Below are 20110 nucleotides of genomic sequence, written 5' to 3' on the forward strand. Positions count from 1 at the left end.
TGGGATTCTAACCTAAATTTTTTTGAGTATTTGGGAACTAATTAAACATAATAACTTAATTATAATTTAGAGGATATCTAAGCCAGGGATCGGAGAATATTATAGTTAGCTATCGCATTTCTATTAGAAATCTAGTGCTAGGAAACAGATAGTTGACAGTAACTTTGAAATTTAAAAAAAGTATTTATAAAAAAAGACAAATTTTAATTTTAATTAATTGACGCAATGTCAGTTAGAGGGGTGCTGTGCTCTGACTGTGAGATGTGGCAGGTCCGGGAGGCTTCCAGCGTCCCGGATGGCTTCATCTGCAGAAAGTGCACCCAACTGCAGCTCCTCACAGACCGCATGGTTCGGTTGGAGCAGCAATTGGATGCACTTAGGAGCATGCAGGTGGCGGAAAGCGTCATAGATCGCAGTTATGTAAGTGTGGTCACACCCAAGGTGCAGGCAGAGAAATGGGTGACCACCAGAAAGGGCAGGCAGTCAGTGCAGGAATCCCCTGTGGTTGTCCCCCTCTCGAACAGATATACCCCTTTGGATACTGTCGGGGGGGATAGCCTATCAGGGGAAAACAGCAGCAGCCAGAGCAGTGGCACCACGGCTGGCTCTGATGTTCAGAAGGGAGGGTCAAAGCGCAGAAGAGTAATAGTTATAGGGGACTCTATAGTCAGGGGCACAGATAGGCGCTTCTGTGGACGTGAAAGAGACTCCAGGATGGTATGTTGCCTCCCTGGTGCCAGGGTCCAGGATGTCTCCGAACGGGTAGAGGGAATCCTGAAGGGGGAGGGCAAACAGGCAGAGGTCGTTGTACATATTGGTACTAACGACATAGGCAGGAAGGGGCATGAGGTCCTGCAGCAGGAGTTCAGGGAGCTAGGCAGAAAGTTAAAAGACAGGACCTCGAGGGTTGTAATCTCGGGATTACTCCCTGTGCCACGTGCCAGTGAGGCTAGAAATAGGAAGATAGAGCAGACAAACACGTGGCTAAACAGCTGGTGTAGGAGGGAGGGTTTCTGTTATCTGGACCACTGGGAGCTCTTCCGGGGCAGGTGTGACCTGTATAAGATGGACGGGTTGCATCTAAACCGGAGAGGCATAAATATCCTGGCCGCGAGGTTTGCTAGTGTCACACGGGAGGGTTTAAACTAGTATGGCAGGGGGGTGGGCACGGGAGCAATAGGTCAGAAGGTGAGAGCATTGAGGGAGAACTAGGGAATAGGGACAGTGTGGCTCTGAGGCAGCGCAGACGGGGAGAAGTTGCTGAACACAGCGGGTCTGGTGGCCTGAAGTGCATATGTTTTAATGCAAGGAGCATTACGGGTAAGGCAGACGAACTTAGAGCTTGGATTACTACTTGGAACTATGATGTTGTTGCCATTACAGAGACCTGGTTGAGGGAAGGGCAGGATTGGCAGCTAAACGTTCCAGGATTTAGATGTTTCAGGCGGGATAGAGGGGGATGTAAAAGGGGAGGCGGAGTTGCGCTACTTGTTCAGGAGAGTATCACAGCTATACAGCGAGAGGACACCTCAGAGGGCAGTGAGGCTATATGGGTAGAGATCAGGAATAAGAAGGGTGCAGTCACAATGTTGGGGGTATACTACAGGCCTCCCAACAGCCAGCGGGAGATAGAGGAGCAGATAGGTAGACAGATTTTGGAAAAGAGTAAAAACAACAGGGTTGTGGTGATGGGAGACTTCAACTTCCCCAATATTGACTGGGACTCACTTAGTGCCAGGGGCTTAGACGGGGCAGAGTTTGTAAGGAGCATCCAGGAGGGCTTCTTAAAACAATATGTAAACAGTCCAACTAGGGAAGGGGCGGTACTGGACCTGGTATTGGGGAATGAGCCCGGCCAGGTGGTAGATGTTTCAGTAGGGGAGCATTTCGGTAACAGTGACCACAATTCAGTAAGTTTTAAAGTACTGGTGGACAAGGATAAGAGTGGTCCGAGGATGAATGTGCTAAACTGGGGGAAGGCTAATTATAACAATATTAGGCGGGAACTGAAGAACATAGATTGGGGGCGGATGTTTGAGGGCAAATCAACATCTGACATGTGGGAGGCTTTCAAGTGTCAGTTGAAAGGAATACAGGACAGGCATGTTCCTGTGAGGAAGAAAGATAAATACGGCAATTTTCGGGAACCTTGGATGACGAGTGATATTGTAGGCCTCGTCAAAAAGAAAAAGGAGGCATTTGTCAGGGCTAAAAGGCTGGGAACAGACGAAGCCTGTGTGGCATATAAGGAAAGTAGGAAGGAACTTAAGCAAGGAGTCAGGAGGGCTAGAAGGGGTCATGAAAAGTCATTGGCAAATAGGGTTAAGGAAAATCCCAAGGCTTTTTACACTTACATAAAAAGCAAGAGGGTAGCCAGGGAAAGGGTTGGCCCACTGAAGGATAGGCAAGGGAATCTATGTGTGGAGCCAGAGGAAATGGGCGAGGTACTAAATGAATACTTTGCATCAGTATTCACCAAAGAGAAGGAATTGGTAGATGTTGAGTCTGGAGAAGGGGGTGTAGATAGCCTGGGTCACATTGTGATCCAAAAAGACGAGGTGTTGGGTGTCTTAAAAAATATTAAGGTAGATAAGTCCCCAGGGCCGGATGGGATCTACCCCAGAATACTGAAGGAGGCTGGAGAGGAAATTGCTGAGGCCTTGACAGAAATCTTTGGATCCTCGCTGTCTTCAGGGGATGTCCCGGAGGACTGGAGAATAGCCAATGTTGTTCCTCTGTTTAAGAAGGGTGGCAGGGATAATCCCGGGAACTACAGGCCGGTGAGCCTTACTTCAGTGGTAGGGAAATTACTGGAGAGAATTCTTCGAGACAGGATCTACTCCCATTTGGAAGCAAATGGACGTATTAGTGAGAGGCAGCACGGTTTTGTGAAGGGGAGGTCGTGTCTCACTAACTTGATAGAGTTTTTCGAGGAGGTCACTAAGATGATTGATGCAGGTAGGGCAGTAGATGTTGTCTATATGGACTTCAGTAAGGCCTTTGACAAGGTCCCTCATGGTAGACTAGTACAAAAGGTGAAGTCACACGGGATCAGGGGTGAACTGGCAAGGTGGATACAGAACTGGCTAGGCCATAGAAGGCAGAGGGTAGCAATGGAGGGATGCTTTTCTAATTGGAGGGCTGTGACCAGTGGTGTTCCACAGGGATCAGTGCTGGGACCTTTGCTCTTTGTAGTATATATAAATGATTTGGAGGAAAATGTAACTGGTCTGATTAGTAAGTTTGCAGACGACACAAAGGTTGGTGGAATTGCGGATAGCGATGAGGACTGTCTGAGGATACAGCAGGATTTAGATTGTCTGGAGACTTGGGCGGAGAGATGGCAGATGGAGTTTAACCTGGACAAATGTGAGGTAATGCATTTTGGAAGGGCTAATGCAGGTAGGGAATATACAGTGAATGGTAGAACCCTCAAGAGTATTGAAAGTCAAAGAGATCTAGGAGTACAGGTCCACAGATCACTGAAAGGGGCTACACAGGTGGAGAAGGTAGTCAAGAAGGCATACGGCATGCTTGCCTTCATTGGCCGGGGCATTGAGTATAAGAATTGGCAAGTCATGTTGCAGCTGTATAGAACCTTAGTTAGGCCACACTTGGAGTATAGTGTTCAATTCTGGTCGCCACACTACCAGAAGGATGTGGAGGCTTTAGAGAGGGTGCAGAAGAGATTTACCAGAATGTTGCCTGGTATGGAGGGCATAAGCTATGAGGAGCGATTGAATAAACTCGGTTTGTTCTCACTGGAACGAAGGAGGTTGAGGGGCGACCTGATAGAGGTATACAAAATTATGAGGGGCATAGACAGAGTGGATAGTCAGAGGCTTTTCCCCAGGGTAGAGGGGTCAATTACTAGGGGGCATAGGTTTAAGGTGAGAGGGGCAAAGTTTAGAGTAGATGTACGAGGCAAGTTTTTTACGCAGAGGGTAGTGGGTGCCTGGAACTCACTACCGGAGGAGGTAGTGGAGGCAGGGACGATAGGGACATTTAAGGGGCATCTTGACAAATATATGAATAGGATGGGAATAGAAGGATACGGACCCAGGAAGTGTAGAAGATTGTAGTTTAGTCGGGCAGTATGGTCGGCACGGGCTTGGAGGGCCGAAGGGCCTGTTCCTGTGCTGTACATTTCTTTGTTCTTTGTTCTTTGTTCTTTGTAAAAACTGGTGTCACTCCTGATTCTGCAAACACTAACATGTGTTTTTGTCTGTCGAGTTAAAACAGTGGGCGGTCAGCCCAACACCACACATCACATTAATTTCTGCACAGCTTTCGCTGGGGAAGACTGCAACAGCACAGAATATGAAGAAATAGGATATCAGTGACAGCAGCTTTCAGATTTCCTCATTTAACTGCACACGTGTGGACTCCAAAATGCATGCCAGTTTTGCCCTGTAATAAGGATGCATGCAGACAGCCTGTTTTAATTTGTCCATCAAATTCCAATCCATTCATTTATTGCAGACTCTCAACTAAAATTACCCTGTGTGTCGATATATTAACTATACCTCAGCACTGATGCATTTCTGTTTATTGCGATGTTCATATCACATGAATGTACACGTCGCAGAAGCAGCATTGATAAAATGGAAAGGACAAGGTAAGGCAACAAATAGCTTTCTTTTCACAGAGTCTAATTCACACTGAATTTGTAAAAGGCTTGCTCTCAATTTGGAGGGACTGTACAAACAAGCTTGTTCTCTTTATTTGGATTTCTATTTAAGGTACAAATAGGCACATCTGTCTTGACGGAATGAGAGCAGAAATTATTTTTCCTCTGAAATTAATCATACAAAGTGAAACAAGATTACCACAAACCACACTGCTCTTAACTTTGTATATGCGTTTCTGTCTCTAAGTATATCTATGCATAGTGCAGCTGGTGAAACTTCACATAACAGAGCTGGAGTAGGTCATCGTATCAACTCATGCTACACATGTGATGCTGATGCCGTGACAATTTGGGTGCTAAAAACACACTAAATACATAGAGCGGGATTTTCCGGCCTCGCCCTGTGACATGTTTTCCAATGGCGGAGGCATCCCATCATGCCACAGGGGAACTGCCATCGGTTGGGGGGGGGGGCTTCAACAGGGCCAGAAGATCCTGCCAACAGGGAGGGTCGGGAAATCTCGCCAGTAGTATAGGCTCAAGCAAATAGTCAGAGAACTGAGGTGACCTGAATGTGAACACCACCTGGGAGAGGCAGTTGCACACTGGTGTTATTATGCATTACCTGCTCCACAATGTCCCAATGCCACCTGCTGCACACATACATGAACCGATGTATATGTTGCGGAAACAAAATGAAATGGAAAGGACAGCAGCAACAATCACTCACTTAATAGAGTGCCTTTAATGTAAAAAGATCTCACACGGAACTTCACAGAGGTACTTGGTGCAGATAGGCCAGAGCAGTCACCTACATTCCCAACAGAAACCTACCCTTGTCACCTCAGAGGACGAACAAGGTGACACAAAATATAACACCAAGCCACATGAGGAGATGTTAGGTCAGATAACCAAAATCTTGGTCAAAGAGCTAGGTTTTTAAACAATGTCTGAAAAAAGGAAGGCAAGGTTAAGAAAGGAAGGGGTTTATGAGAGAATTCCAGAGTTTATGGACTAGACAACTGAAAATATAGCCAGCAATGGTGGAGGGATTAAAATCAGGAGTGCACAAGAGGCCAGAATTAGAGGAGTGATGATACTGAAAGAGATATGTAGAGACGAGGTCATGGAAGGATTTGAAAACAAGGATGAGACTTTTCCGATCACAATGTCATTTGACTGGTAGCCAATAAGGTCCGTGATATGGGAAGTGGACATGATGTGAGTTAAGACTGGGGACAGAGTTCTGGTGACTTCAAATTTACAGAGGATAGAGTATGGAAGGGCAGTCAGGAGTGAATTGAATACTCAAGCTGAAAGGTAATGAAAGGATGAATGAGGGTCTTCGGAGAATAATTCAGTAGCTGAGATGGGCAAAATTGGGTGATGTTATAGACGGGGAAAAAGGAAGAAGGATGGAGTCAGGAGTTAGGGAACAAAGTTTGGAGCGGGGATTGAAAGCAATGGCATCAGTCTTCCCAGTGCTGAGAATCTGAGTATTTTGTTTTCATGGCTGGGTGTCACTGGCAATGGTCACATTTGTTGCCCATCCCTATGAAATGATCATGCAATATTGCTGATGTGTTCTCATCATGTTTGCACAAGGTTTATAGCTTTTGCTCCCATGTGGTGGAAAGATAAGAATTGAATCTTGTTGTGGGGGCCAGCATTCATTTATCTGCAATGGGTGATCTGCCTGTGGCGTATGACAGGCACAAACTGAAGTCTTATCTCCAGATTCAAGCTCTTGCTAACTGCTAGTTATCTGTCTGAAAATGGGCCAACAGACATTATTTTCTATATGACGATAAAATTGGTCTTGGAATGTATCACCAAATAGCCCATTTTACACCCTGTCCAATTTTATTTTCCATTTGCAATTGTCCATTTTACGCTATTACTCAAGAACAATTTTGCCCCCATACTGTCCATATTGTCAATTTAAAAATAGCATAATTCTTACACAGAAATTGGCAGATAAATAAGCCTGAGGTTTCCTGTTATTGAAATATTTTGAGAATGCAGGCAGCATTAAAAATAGAACACTGGATTTATTAAAATGTGAAATCTGCAAACTATTGGCACTCAGCATTAGTATTCCAATATGGTGCGCCATGAAGCATTATGAGTTTTACAATACGAGAGCCTCTCCAATACCTCCTGAGTTGAACAAAGATTTTTTTTTCCCAATTAAGGGGCAATTTAGCGTGGCCAATCCACCTACGCTGCACATCTTTCGATTGTGGGGGTGAGACCCAAGCAGACACCGGGAGAATGTACAAACTCCACATGGACAGTGACCCGGGGCCAGGATCGAACCTGGGTCCTCGGCACTGTTGGAAGCAACAGTGTTAACCATTATGCCACAGTCCCGCCCTTCAGCTGAACAAAGGTGTTCAAAGGAACGACTTCATCCCTATGAATTGAAGCATGGCCTTATGAGAAACGTAGCTCACAGTTACTCAACTGACAAGCATGTTTGTGGCCTGTTTATAAGAAGAGCCTTGGTGAGTTGCTGCAGTGCATCAAGTAGATGGTGGTGGAGGCAATCGATGTTGAAGGTGTTCGATTGGGTGCCAATCAAGCGGGCTGCTTTATCCTGGATGGTGTCAAGCTACTTGAAATGAAATAAAATGAAAATCGCTTATTGTCACAAGTAGGCTTCAATGAAGTTACTCTGCTTTAAAAGCCAGCTATTTAGCCCAGTGTGCTGAACCAGCCCCTTGAGTGTGGTTGGATTTGTACTCATCCCGGCAAGTGGAGACTATTCCATTGTACTCCTGACTTGTGCCTTATTAATGTTGGTCAGGCTTTGGGGGGTCAGTATGTGAGTGACACGCCGCAAGATCCCTAACCTCTGACCTGCTGTTGTAGCCACAGTACTGATACAAGCTACAACACAACACCAAACAGCAGAAGGAGCAAGTGATAGACAGAGCAAAGTGATTCCACAACCAACGGATCAGATCTAAGCTCTGCAATTCTGCCGCATCCAGTCGTGAACGGTGATGGACAATTAAACAAGCAACAGGACAAGGAGACTCCACATATATTTCAATCCTCAATGATGGAGGAGCCCAGCACATCCATGCAAAAGACAAGGCCGAAGCATTTGCAACAACATTCAGTCAGAAGTATCAAGTGGGTGATTCAGCCTAGCCTCCTCCAGGTGTTCCCAGCATCACAGGTGCTGTCTTCAGCCAACTTGATTCACTCCATGTGATAACTGTGCTAATCATATAGTACTGTGGTTATAAGAGCAGGTCAGAGTCTAGGAATCTTGCAATGAGTAACTCACCTCCTGACTCCCCAAATCCTGTCCAAAATCTACAAGGCACTGGTCAGGATTATGATGGAATAATTCCCACCTACCTGATTGAGTGCAGCTCCAACAATACTCAAAGAACTTGACACGATCCAAAACAAAGCAGCCCACTTGATTGGCATCCCTTTCACAAACAATCCACTCCCTCCACCACCAACTAACATTGGCAGTAGTGTGTACCCATGTACAAGGCTCGGTAGACAACCCACAACCTCTACCACCTAGAAGGGTAAGGACAGCAGACACATGAGAACACCACCACCTGGAAATTCCCCTCCAAGCCACTCACCATCCTGACTTGGAAATATATTGCTTTCCTTTACTGTCGCTGGGTCAGTATCCCAGAACTCCCTCCTTAATGGCACAGTGGATGTACCAACACCATATGGACTGCAGTGGTTCAAAAAGACAGCTCACCAGCACGTTCTCAAGGACAATGAGGGATGAGCAATGAATACTGACTTGGCAGTGAAGCCCATTCAAATCCCTTGAATGAATAAAATCAATATGAATGAAATGAATGAATGAAAATCGCTTATTGTCACAAGTAGGCTTCAAATGAAGTTACTGTGAACAGCCCCTAGTCGCCACATTCCGGCGCCTGTTCGGGGAGGCTGGTACGGGAATTGAACCATGCTGCTGGCCTGCCTTGGTCTGCTTTCAAAGCCAGCGATTTAGCCCTGTGCTAAACATGTCTGGTTCTTTTCAGTTTCTGGTCAATGGTAACACCATGGATGTTGATAGTTGGATATCCAGCAATGGGAATGCCATTGAATGTCATGGGGAGATGGTTGGATGCTCTCTTGTTGGAGATGGTTATTGTCTGGCACTTATGTGGCATGAATGTTACTTGCCACTTATCAGTCCAAGCCTGAATGTTGTCTTAATTTTACTGCATCTGGGCACAAGATGCTTCAGCGTGTTAGAAGTTGTAAATTGTGCTGAACAGTATGCAATCATCAGCAAACATCCCCACTTATGACCTTATGATGAAAGGAAGGTCATAATGAAGCAGCTGAAAATGGTTGCGCCTTGGATCTTACCCTGCGGAACCCCTTCAGTGGTGTCCTGGAACTGAGATGATTGATCTCCAACAACCACAATGATCTTCCTTTGTGCGAGGTATGACTCCAACCAGAGGAGAGTTTTCCCCAAGATTCTCGTTGACTCCAATGTTTCTCCCTAATGCCACACTCGGTTAAATGCTGCCTTCATGTCAAAGGCAATCACTCTCACCACACCTCTTCAAGTCAGCTCTTTTATCTATGTTTTGCACTAAAGCTGTAATGAGGTCGGGCGCTGACTAATTCTGGTAGAATCCAAAAGAGTCATCAAATTATTGGTGTAAATGCCACTTGAATGCACTGTCAATGGTGCCATCCATCACTTTGCTGATGATCAAGAGTAGACTGATGGGTCTGTAAAGGCTGGGCTGACTTTGTCCTGCTTTTTGTGGAGACGACATACCTCAGCAGTTTTCCACGATGCCGAATGGATGTCAGTGCTGTAGCTGGACTAGAACAGCTTGCCTAAGGTTGCAGCTAGTTCTGAAGCACATGTCTTCAGTACAATTGCCAGAATATTGACAGGGCCTTTCATAGCCTTTCAAAAATCCAGTGCTTTCAGCCATTTTTCGATCTCATGTGGAGTGAATCGAATTGACTAAAGACTATGCTGTTGGAGACCTTAGGAGTAATCTGAAATGGATTATCCACTTTGCGCTGACAGGAGATGATTGCAAATGTCTTATCATTGTACTGATGTAGTGGTTTAGCACAGTGGGCTAAATAGCTGGCTTGAAATGCAGAACAATGCCAGCAACACGGGTTCAATTCCGTACTGGCCTCCCCAAACAGGCGCCGGAATGTGGCGACTAGGGGCTTTTCACAGTAACTTCATTGAAGCCTACTTGTGACAGTAAGCGATTATTATTATTATGTTCCCCGCACCCCCATATTTGAAAATGGGTACAGGTATAAAGCTTCCTCCTCCAGTTACTTGTTTACTTGCCCACTGTCATTCACAATGAGATGTGTCAGGGCTTCGATCTGGTCCATTGGTTATAGCATCACTAAGCTCTGTAAATGCCGAATGTCAGTTTGCCAACAGGATGGAGATACTGGACTCTCCTCTTCAAGGGTAGAAAGGAAGATATATGGGTCAATCAATGAGGCGCTTGTGCAACCTCTAGTGACCGACTCAGGGATGCCATTTAATAATAATAATCACTTATTGCCACGAGTAGGCTTCAATGAAGTTACTGTGAAAAGACCCTAGTCGCCAAAATCCGGCGCCTGTTCGGGGAGTATGGGAATTGAACCCGCGCTGCTGGCATCGTTCTGTACTACAAGCCAGCGATTAAGCCCACTGTGCTAAACCAGCCCCTGGTTTTACATTTGACCATATGTTTCATAGGCATTCTCCTTGTTTGGGGAACAGGTTGAAGATTTTAGAAAAACCCAAAGATTAGAAGCAAATTACCTATATCTTTAAAATGGGAAAATAAAATTGAAGTGTAACTCATGTTGTTCATTGCATTACACTTGCATCAAAAATAGCAGGAGCTCGCTTTAAGTAGAAATATTGGATTATTGGTTATTGGATATACTTGAAAATGGCTCTTGGCATTGGTCAAAAACAGTTGACTGGGCTGTTTTAGATGGAGGTCAGTGAGGACTTCACAGAGCTACCTTGAGGTCAAAGCCTGTGGCCACTTTGTGATAGGTTAAATCAAATGAAAAATTAAGACACCAGAATTTACAAGGTGTAAATGTTGATGGGATAGCATAATAACTGGAAGTAAAATCTGTGGTCAGGGAGCTTGTACCCTGTGCAAACTCTTGAATGGAGATACCAATTTCCCATGGTGTTGTACATCGGGAGTGAACAGCAAGTGAACCAAGGTTAATTTTTTTATTCGTCCATGGGACGTGGGCATCGCAGGCTGTGCCAGCATTTATTGCCCATCCCTAACTGCCTTTGAGGGGCAGTTAAGAGTCAACCACATTTCTGTGGGTCTGGAGTCACATATAGGCCAGATCAGGTAAGGACGGCAGATTTCCTTCCCTAAAGGACATTAGTAAAGGACATTAATGAATACCTGAAACAGAATGTGCAGCCAGTTTTCAATCCCATAATAAAGTCACACAGTTTGTCCTTAGCTATATATAATTAATTATTCTATTATTTATAGTTCAATCACAAAATTACTGTGATTTATAAATTAGCATTGATTGGAGCAGACAGCAAGGGGACACAGAATCATAGAATCCCTATAGAGCAGAAGGAGCCCATTTGGCCCATTGACTCTGCACCGACCCTTTGAAAGTCCACCCTATCCCAACCCTTCGAAAAACTTCCCTACCTAGGCCCAATCTCCCACCCCACCTTATCCCTGTAACACCACCAAAACATTGGACACTTAGGGGTTGAGGAGGTACAGTGCCACTCCTAATGGCAGGGTGCAATTACAGTATGACTCATTTATATCATGAGCTATCATCGGAATTTATCATGGAAAATATTGACACAGAGACCAGGAAGAGACTTTTATAGGCAAGAGGTGTGTAGACAGACTCTTTTAATACTTAGTGAAAGATGTTTTTAAAGCAGTGAACTATTGCCTCTCCAGAGAATTATAGAAACTTACAGCATAGAAGGAGGCCATTCAATCATGCCCTTGAACAAATTATACAATTATTCCCACTCCCCTGCGCTTTCACTACTATCCTGCTCCTTTTTGAGAATATATCCAATTACCCTTTTGAAACTTACTCTTCAATCTGCTTCCATAATTCTCTCAGGCAGTGCAGAGCATAACCAGTACTGCATTCAAATCTTTTCATTTCCCTTCTGGTTGTTTTGCCAATTAATTTAAATAACTGTATTTTGGTTCTCAAGCCTCCTGCGAGTGTGAATATGTTTTCTAGCCCTTTCTTATTCTTCACAGCCAACTCCAACCCAGATTCATGCTAATAATTCAGGATTGCAACAAACAAAACTGTCATCGAAGATTAATTATGCATAGCAGTTTATAAAAGAAATTAAAGCAGTGTTGAGGATGAAGAAAACATAGGATGTAATTTCTATTCCATATTCACTCCTTAACAAACTCAAATGGGTCTTTTTCTTCTTCTCTTCTCATCTTAAAAAAAGTCTAATTTAGTCCTGAACAGCAACCTCTTGGTTGAGGTGTTCATGTTGTTTGTGCATGTTACAAACATCAAAGATCACAGTGACTGATTCAGGTATGTGTAAATCTTATCACTTGATTCTCACATGGGTCAGAGCATTAAAAAAAGCACACAGGAATGAGTACATATTTAATGATAATGCAATTTTTAAAACTTCTGTATTTAATCTATGACAGCAAATTCATTCAATTTCAAAATTTGAGAACTCGTTCAAAGAACATTATTAATTAAAAGTGAATGAGTTAATTGAAACCTATAAATAAAATGGTAAGTACGGTTTGATTTGGAACACGGAGAGAGAAAGGTTCTGTAAGCTTATTTGCTCGACTGTTTAGTAAAGTTTTTTTAAGCCCAAGATAATGTCAGCTGTTGGGTTTGAATCAGAGTTCTCGCACCTCCAACTTTATCCCCATCTAGCAAGATCATCAGCTCCTATTACCCTGAAGATAAAATGGAAAAGGGCTATTTATTTTGCACTCCTGGCACATAATCTTTGCAGGTAGAATGATAATATATTTTGCGTTTGAGACAGAGGGGTTTTATGAGATTCTACAACAAGCATCGACCAAAATCTATGCCGAAGTCCAAGTTTCATTTCTGCAAAGGAAGATGGCATGCAAGATATGACAAGGCCAATTGTATTTGGAACCTTTTAGAGTTTTATCTAGTGCTCTATCTCTTTGTGTAATCATTTCATGACACTGAATTCAGACTTTAGCAAGTACAAGGGTTTGATTTTTAATTCATGGTTGGGAACAGGTCTCCCAGATAATTTCAGGGGCTTGACCCTGTGTTGCAAGTGCTGTGATCTTCAAATACAAAAACCCCTGATTGGGTGGGGGGGGGGGGGGGGGGGGGGGGGAGGCTCAGCGCCCAATTAGAGGGCAGCACATTACAAGGAGGCAGGACAGGATCCGCGAAGGCAGCCATGGCTAGATGGTTGTTTTGATGGGCGCAAATGCAATGAGCCGAAGGGCCTTTTCTGTGCTGTATGATTCTATGACTTTATGTGTGCAAATCATTATTAATCTTGAACTTTACACCTTTATTTACCAAAATGAAGAAATTATTTCCCATTTAAGTAGTTGCATTTTCCATATTATGATCAAAAGCATTTAGATGGCGAGTTTGCATAAAGGAATTTTATTTCCCAATTAACTATCTGTCAATGTTTTTGATCAAGTAGTTCGTTTTGGTGACATCATCAATCCAGTGTGTAGGAGGAGTTGGGAAGTTTGGTATTGTCAGGGCCTGAACTCAATTTAGTAAATGCAATCCTTGACTGAGGAACCTTTAAAGATGTTGTAAGAAATCAGTTTGAGCAGTAATTCCCTCATATCCAATTCTTCTCACCGCCCAATAATAATCACTGGTAACAGTCGAATTCGTAAATGGAAAATCCCCCTGTCCTACTTTAAAAAAAAACAATGTCAAACAAATCGACGGGGTTTACTGTTAAGCTTTTCTTTTGGGATGTTGTGAAAGTTAAATATTCCCACTGACCCGTAAAAGCCAACACTGCTGGCTAAATAACTGGGTAGAGACGGGTTTGAGAAGGGAGGGATAATAACAGCGATTTGTATAAAAGGCTGATTGAACAGCATTGCTGTTACTCTGAAGGAGATTCCACAACACGAATCTTGTTAATTTCACGTTCCAAATTATGATGGATACATTCAAGCCATGGTATAACTTATATTTCAAAAAGAGCCATGTGAAAGTCAATTAGGGAGCGTGTGGCTACACAGCCACCGGTGGCCTTGTAGGACTGGAGCGCATTTTTTAAGCCTGGGTCTTACTGTAAAAAAACACTTTATGAGTTTCATCATAATGATCACCCATACCCCTCTATTAAAACTCTGTTGTGTAAACCAGCCACTACTAGCCCGGGAAAGGAAACTTCTGCGTTAAATGCTGCTGAAAGTGTATCACTGAGGCCTCAATAAAAGTACTTGTACTGGCGGGTGCTGAGTGGGGGGTGAGGGGTACGGTTATTTCACACCCCTCCTTCCCCAAACCCGTCTCTGCACAGTTTTTTTGTAGCTAGCTTTTGTGGACGAGTGGGAATATTTTCAATGAATTCTGTCACAACAGCCTGACTGCCCACACCCAGGCCTCAGTGATCCAAGAATCATAATTGAGCAGATGCTTACTAAAACGTTGGCACAAAATGTTCTGCCAAGAAGACATTACCGAATGGGGACCATTAGCCTCACAGAAAGCCCCCGGTATATTAGGAAATTATTTTCTGATACAAAAGTCTCAGTGCAAAGGGCAATGACGAGTGAAGAAAGAAACGCGATGAGCAACAATTACAATTAAATAGTGTCGCACAAGTTTCATTGAAAGTTATGAAAAGTATTATTACAGAGAAAATGCCTACTCGCCATGTGCACCAGCGTGTGTTTGTACATTAAGTTTGTAAAAACATCCTGTACTCCGGGAGATAATTGCTCAGGAACGCTTAAGCAGGAACTTCGAATCAACAAGTGAGGGTTTAATGATAAACTAGTGTGTGTGTGTGTGTGTGTGTTCGCGTCCGCTCGGTGTGATGCCCCTCCCAAAAAAATCCTTTACCTGTACCAGCGCAATCCCTCATCGTAGTGTCTGTCGAAGAAATGCGGCTCTGCCCCCACCGCCCGGACGTCGGGATGGACCCGGACAAATTCAAGCAGAGCCCGGGTGCCTCCCTTCTTCACCCCGATGATGATGGCCTGCGGGAGCTTCCTCGCCCCGTCGCCGCTGAAGCTCAGGGTGCTGGGAGGGTTCCCCGCCAAGAACCTGGCGGTCCCCCCTCGCGGGTTGAGATTGAAGGGCTGGAACTGCAGCCTCAGGTCTCGGAAGTACCTTTCGCCCTTCCAGTAGCCGCCCTGCGCCTGGAGCTTGTGCAGGAGCCTCTTCCTGCGGAGCGCCTGCCAGCCAGCCAGGTCCGCGGCCAGGTACTTGCCTTGTGCTGAGACGCGCAGCGGGCTGGGCATCGTGTGACAGAGATCCGACAGACAATACAACAAGTACAGGGACATCAGCAGCACACACAACATAACCACGATTTTCCGGTAGACCTTCGTGGGCAGAGCGTCCGAAAAGACTGTGCTTTGTGCCATAACGTGTAGCAGTCCCCAGCACAAGAGAATTCCATACTAGGCAGTAGCCATGTATCAGCTTAACAGAAACATTTTATTTGGGTGTTGTGTGTGATCCTTTCGTGTGTTTGCTTAAGTCTGATGTGTGGATTAAATTGGATGCCACTCGTTCTCCCAGTATGTGTTTGGGTGGGAGGAGGGGTGTTTATATCCTTCTAGCTTTACTGCTCCCGTCTTCAGCTGCCCGCCACTCATTTACTTTCTGGCATATTTTTGTTTCCCCCCAGTCAGCTCATTCTGAGTTGTCACGGTGCATTTTTACTCGCCTCTTTGATTCATCCCCGACTTTCCAGCCACAGTTCCATCCAGATCAATGTGGCAAAAGTTCCCCTGTGTGTGTGTTTGTGTGAGAGAATGATTGACCAGCCACCCAGGCCAATCACAATCTCCGTACCCTCTCCGGCTATCCTCCAATGGAAAGGTTCCTACAACCTCCCGTCCAATCAGTGTAGACTGGGGGCGGGGCCAGTGGGCGGGGTGAAATTGAAGCGAGTAGCGCGCTGGTGACTGGATGAAACTTCTCGACTCTTCAACCCGGGCGGTCTTCACTCCGCTCCCAGTGCCCCCACGAGAACACCTCCCTTGTCCACCGCCCAGAGAGGGCAGCTTTCCCGAGCCGGTTGTACAGATATTGCTCTATCTGTGTAACATTTTGAGAGTGGAGTAAGGTTTTTTAAAAAAACGGCAATGGTCCATAATGTAACTAGGGGGCTGTTCACAGCAACTTCATTGCAGCGTTAATGTATGCCCACTTGTGACAATAAAGATTATTATAGTATAGAAGGCGCTGTGTTTTTTCAAATTGGGTTTTTGGAAGCCCCTATCACTTCCCCCCCCCCCCCCCCCCCCCCCACATAGCTCCGATAAGCCTGGCATCATTTAAGGAATATTTTTAAAATAAATAAACCCCCACACCGCAGTCTGCAGTGGTGTTAGTACTGAAAGCCCCATGTGAGGGAGATTAGGAGCCTTTCACCACCAAGTATGTTCACATCACTTGAGTTTTACACCATGACAGGATTTCTTCCCTCAACCCAGCAGTGACCACTGATTTCAGCTCCAGTGGTTTGAGGGGGTGAAGTGAGAGAGCCCGGCCCCTTCCCAACATTCAAACTGAGGCAGGAATGAGCCGCTGTCCCTCCTTTGCCACCGCGGGGCTGTCAGACAGTGAGTGCACTGTAAACAGAGGCCGCCCGCCACTCGCCCGCTTCCTGTCAGGTCGGCAGATCATACCTTTTTTGTGAGTGTGGAAGAAGCAGCTTCGTTAATACAATTGAACAGATCGGAAAACACACGAGGCCAATTGCTTTCCTCCGCGGGACCGCATCATTGAACGTTGGCGCGGTGGGCGCCGCGTTCCAACAACATAAGAATGCTGCCGGCAGAGCGAGGCGGTGAAGAGGGATCTCTCAATCTTTCTGATGCAGAAATGCGACCGAATTCTGTTGGAGCGGGAGAGCAACTCCCACTAATTCCTGCCTTTGCAAATCGGTGCAGCTGAGGGGAGATATCGATTGAGGAAGAGGAGACGGGGGCGACTAAAATTCACTTCATCACAATGTTGGCTTTCAAATATTATTACACAAACGCGTAAATGACGTACACCTCGTTATGTTTACACATTCTCGGCCCAACGCAGACATTAAACAATGATTTGTTTTTGGAGTGTGTGTGTCGGGGGGGGGGGGGGGAGGGGGTAATCTTGCTGAGGTGTATTTGAAAGGGAAAATGTGGGGTGTCCGACAGCCTGGGACTGAATTGACTCTAGATGAGAAAGTCCACACCCTGGCCCTTCAGTGAATTTCTGCCACCGTCTGGTTATTAAAGTTCTCCCATTTCTCTCTCTCTTTCTAAAAGCCCCAGGACACGTTTTGGACACCGTGTAGCTGCGTTCATTAAACTGAAATTCCAGGGGAACATGTTGTTCAATCAAACGCACAACAGAAGCGGCCCAGGCGCGCTGTATCGTGGCGACCTTTTGTGCCTTTATTAGACCGAAATGAATGGACATGAATTCCTTTTAAAAAAAAAATAAAACAATCCCATTAATTTCTCAAAATGGATCAACAATGTAAGTCTAATAGAGTGAGTTTGATTGAAGTTCTGATTGAACATGGTGGTGAATGTGTGATCTATCGTTGTGCGCTTGTTTGCTTTTGGCATTAAGAGCAAGTTGGGCTGTACATTTATAAACAACAACATAAACTGAAATACTGCCTCACCCAGGACGATTCTGAGGTATTATTTAAAGAGTTTGGATCTGACAGCCGCCAAGGCAATTTGAAGCAGACTCTGTTAGGAAGCATTCCTTGAGTTGTATAATATACCCGCGTATTGTATCCTCCCCAAACTCCGAAACCTTTCCCGTTGTCGTATTCGCCTGAGGTTGGCACAAAAGCAGTTTTTTGGGACAATGATAAGGGGGAGGGGGGGGGGGGGTGAAATCATATCAGGCGAAAATCAATACAAAACAGCCGAGAAATCCGTCTGAAGTGGTTAAATACGACCATTGCGGATGACCTTTTTCATTATTTATTAATTCCCAGCTTCGATTGAACCAACGCGAGCTGAGAAGTTGGGAACCAAATAGCCTTCCTTCAAACCGATAGCTTCTGGTTCAATTAGCTTCTGTCCAGTTTTGTTTAATTCTGTCACTTGCTGCGTGTTAACATCTCGATCTCCCACTAAGCTGCATTCAGTCAGCCCAGATTTTGCCCAGACATCATCAGGCTGCCCACCAAGGACGATCACCTTTATTAGAACTTGCCTTGTCTCTCGTCCGGCATTTGATTATTTCCTTCACAAAGTGAAACAAGGGCGCAAACCCAATGTTTCACATCTGTTGCCTTATTTTTTTTTGTGTGCGCGTGTTGTTGTTATTTCTTCCGCTGCTTTCTTGGAGGTTAAAATTTGCATAAAAATGACTTGACTCAGTCCTTCAATTTGTCCGCACATCAGTGCCTCAGAAAAGGAGAGCGACCCCAAATATCAGCGACCTCGGATCTACCATATGTTCCTGGGTTCGGGACAAAAGGACCGGCCAATGGTTAACAGATCACCCCTGTTGGATTTATATTTTTTTAAGGACCGGGAGAATTAATTGTGGGAACTAATATCCTCGCAATGTTTCAAAACTGTTCCCACAAAAAAAGGCTGATCACTAAATTTATCAACTGCTAACGCGCGCTTAAACTTTGTTTTATTTAATATACTGGCGCTTCTGTTTATACAACAGCAGATTTGTGCATTTCAGCAGACGGATGCCCAAATCCGAGCGACTACGTTATAATATTTAGTGTTGCCTTTTTCTGTTTAAAATGATAACTTTATGCCCTTTCCAAATATTTCAGGAATTGTGTATCAAATAATTTTGAATTTCTGGACATAATCGTTCCACTTTCTCCCCCATAAAAAAATACTTTAATTTCAAAAACTAACTAGCCTAGTGGCTCTGTGTTCTGAAGAAGTTTGGCTTTTCACCAAGTTTTTCAAACTGAAATGTACGGTTGATTGAACTTTGCAAACTTTTTCCAGTTCAGTGAAAGAGTCCGGATTTTTAAAAAAAATTATATTTTGAAAGCGAAGTTTGAGAACCTGCTAAATAGTTACGCATTCCCGCGAAGGAGAGATTCCTGTAATTGTACTCGGGCTTATATATTTGTCTAAATATACCGCGTTATTTGGCGAACCTTCTGGTATCACCCAGAAGGGAAGGAGTTTTGTCCTTCAAAGTACATTTTATACGCTTCAATTTTCACCATCCTAAACTGCCTAGAAATTTGTTGTCGAAAATGTAACCTTTGGAACGCGAAGTCTATTCAGCTGCCCTTGGTAAATGGCGTTTGTCGTCTCAATCACACTTTGCACGGGAGTGGATTCTGGAAAACTCGTTAAACTTGAAAACCCCACATGGTATTTGCATAATAGTTAGTGGTTCGAATCACCCTAAACATTATTTAATTATCCATGCGATTTTTAATTGGAGATACTGATTACACTTTTCTCCAGTAGTCATCGATGTTATCAGGAACATCATATAATTCAGTGGTAAACATAGATTGCGATTTATTCAAAAAAAGACATCCTGAAACTCGAGTTTCTATCTCGCCTTCTCATAATTAAGCAGAACCTTCCCTCTGCTGATTCTCACTGAGGTGCAGATACTATATATGAGATTGTTGAATATTCTTCTTATTAAGATGTCTCACTTGTAGTCAGAAAAGCTCCTTCCCCGCCTCCCCCCACTACATGGCGGAAGTTTGGAATTTGCAGCGAACTTGGAGACACATTCCGGCCTCTGCGAGGCAGTAAAACCGTGCGGAAAGGCTCTGCCACACGAGTCCTTTCCACAGCTGAGCATCCGCCGCGAACCAGCAATGCTCACTCGAAAGAGAAATCATCCTCTTCTTGTGATAAATCAATCGACAGGGAAACGAACAGAGATTTGTCCCCCCCCCCCCCCCCAAACTAGTGGTGTAACCCGATTGAAATCTCTCCAAACGATATTTGGGGTTATGAAGTAAGGTAAACTCCGTGGAACAGACACATTCCCTGTCCCTAACCATTCACCAGCTTTCTGTCGCTCCAGCCATTTCCAACAAGGTTATTTTTTTCTTTGAGAGCGACACCTTACACAGCGGAAGATGAGGTCTGAATCGTCACTTCGGCCATTGCATGTAATCAAATATAAAGTACACTTTATTACAGTGTAAGCGATTGATGTTCAACCAACTTTTCCGATAAGGAATCGTGGAGTGCACGATGTAAAAATGGCACAAATGCTTTGCTGCATTTTGAAAAAAGTCTGTATGGATGTGGT

General features: G+C 44.5%; 1 protein-coding gene and 1 long non-coding RNA gene across 2 annotated transcripts in view; one reads left to right on the forward strand and one right to left on the reverse strand.

Annotated features, from left to right (window-relative positions):
* Window positions 1–15764, reverse strand: part of LOC140395423 (heparan sulfate glucosamine 3-O-sulfotransferase 3A1-like) — a 206397-nt gene extending 190633 nt beyond the window's left edge. Inside the window, exon 1 of the mRNA XM_072483156.1 lies at window positions 14726–15764. Within this exon, the coding sequence (XP_072339257.1) occupies window positions 14726–15252 (527 nt within the window). The 5' untranslated portion in view covers window positions 15253–15764. The remainder of the gene's footprint in view (window positions 1–14725) is intronic.
* Window positions 1–20110, forward strand: part of LOC140395424 (uncharacterized) — a 182443-nt gene that overhangs the window by 24436 nt on the left and 137897 nt on the right. The gene's annotated exons all lie outside the window — the stretch shown is intronic.

The sequence above is a fragment of the Scyliorhinus torazame genome, chromosome 18 (assembly GCF_047496885.1).
Source record: "Scyliorhinus torazame isolate Kashiwa2021f chromosome 18, sScyTor2.1, whole genome shotgun sequence".
NCBI lineage: Eukaryota > Metazoa > Chordata > Chondrichthyes > Carcharhiniformes > Scyliorhinidae > Scyliorhinus > Scyliorhinus torazame.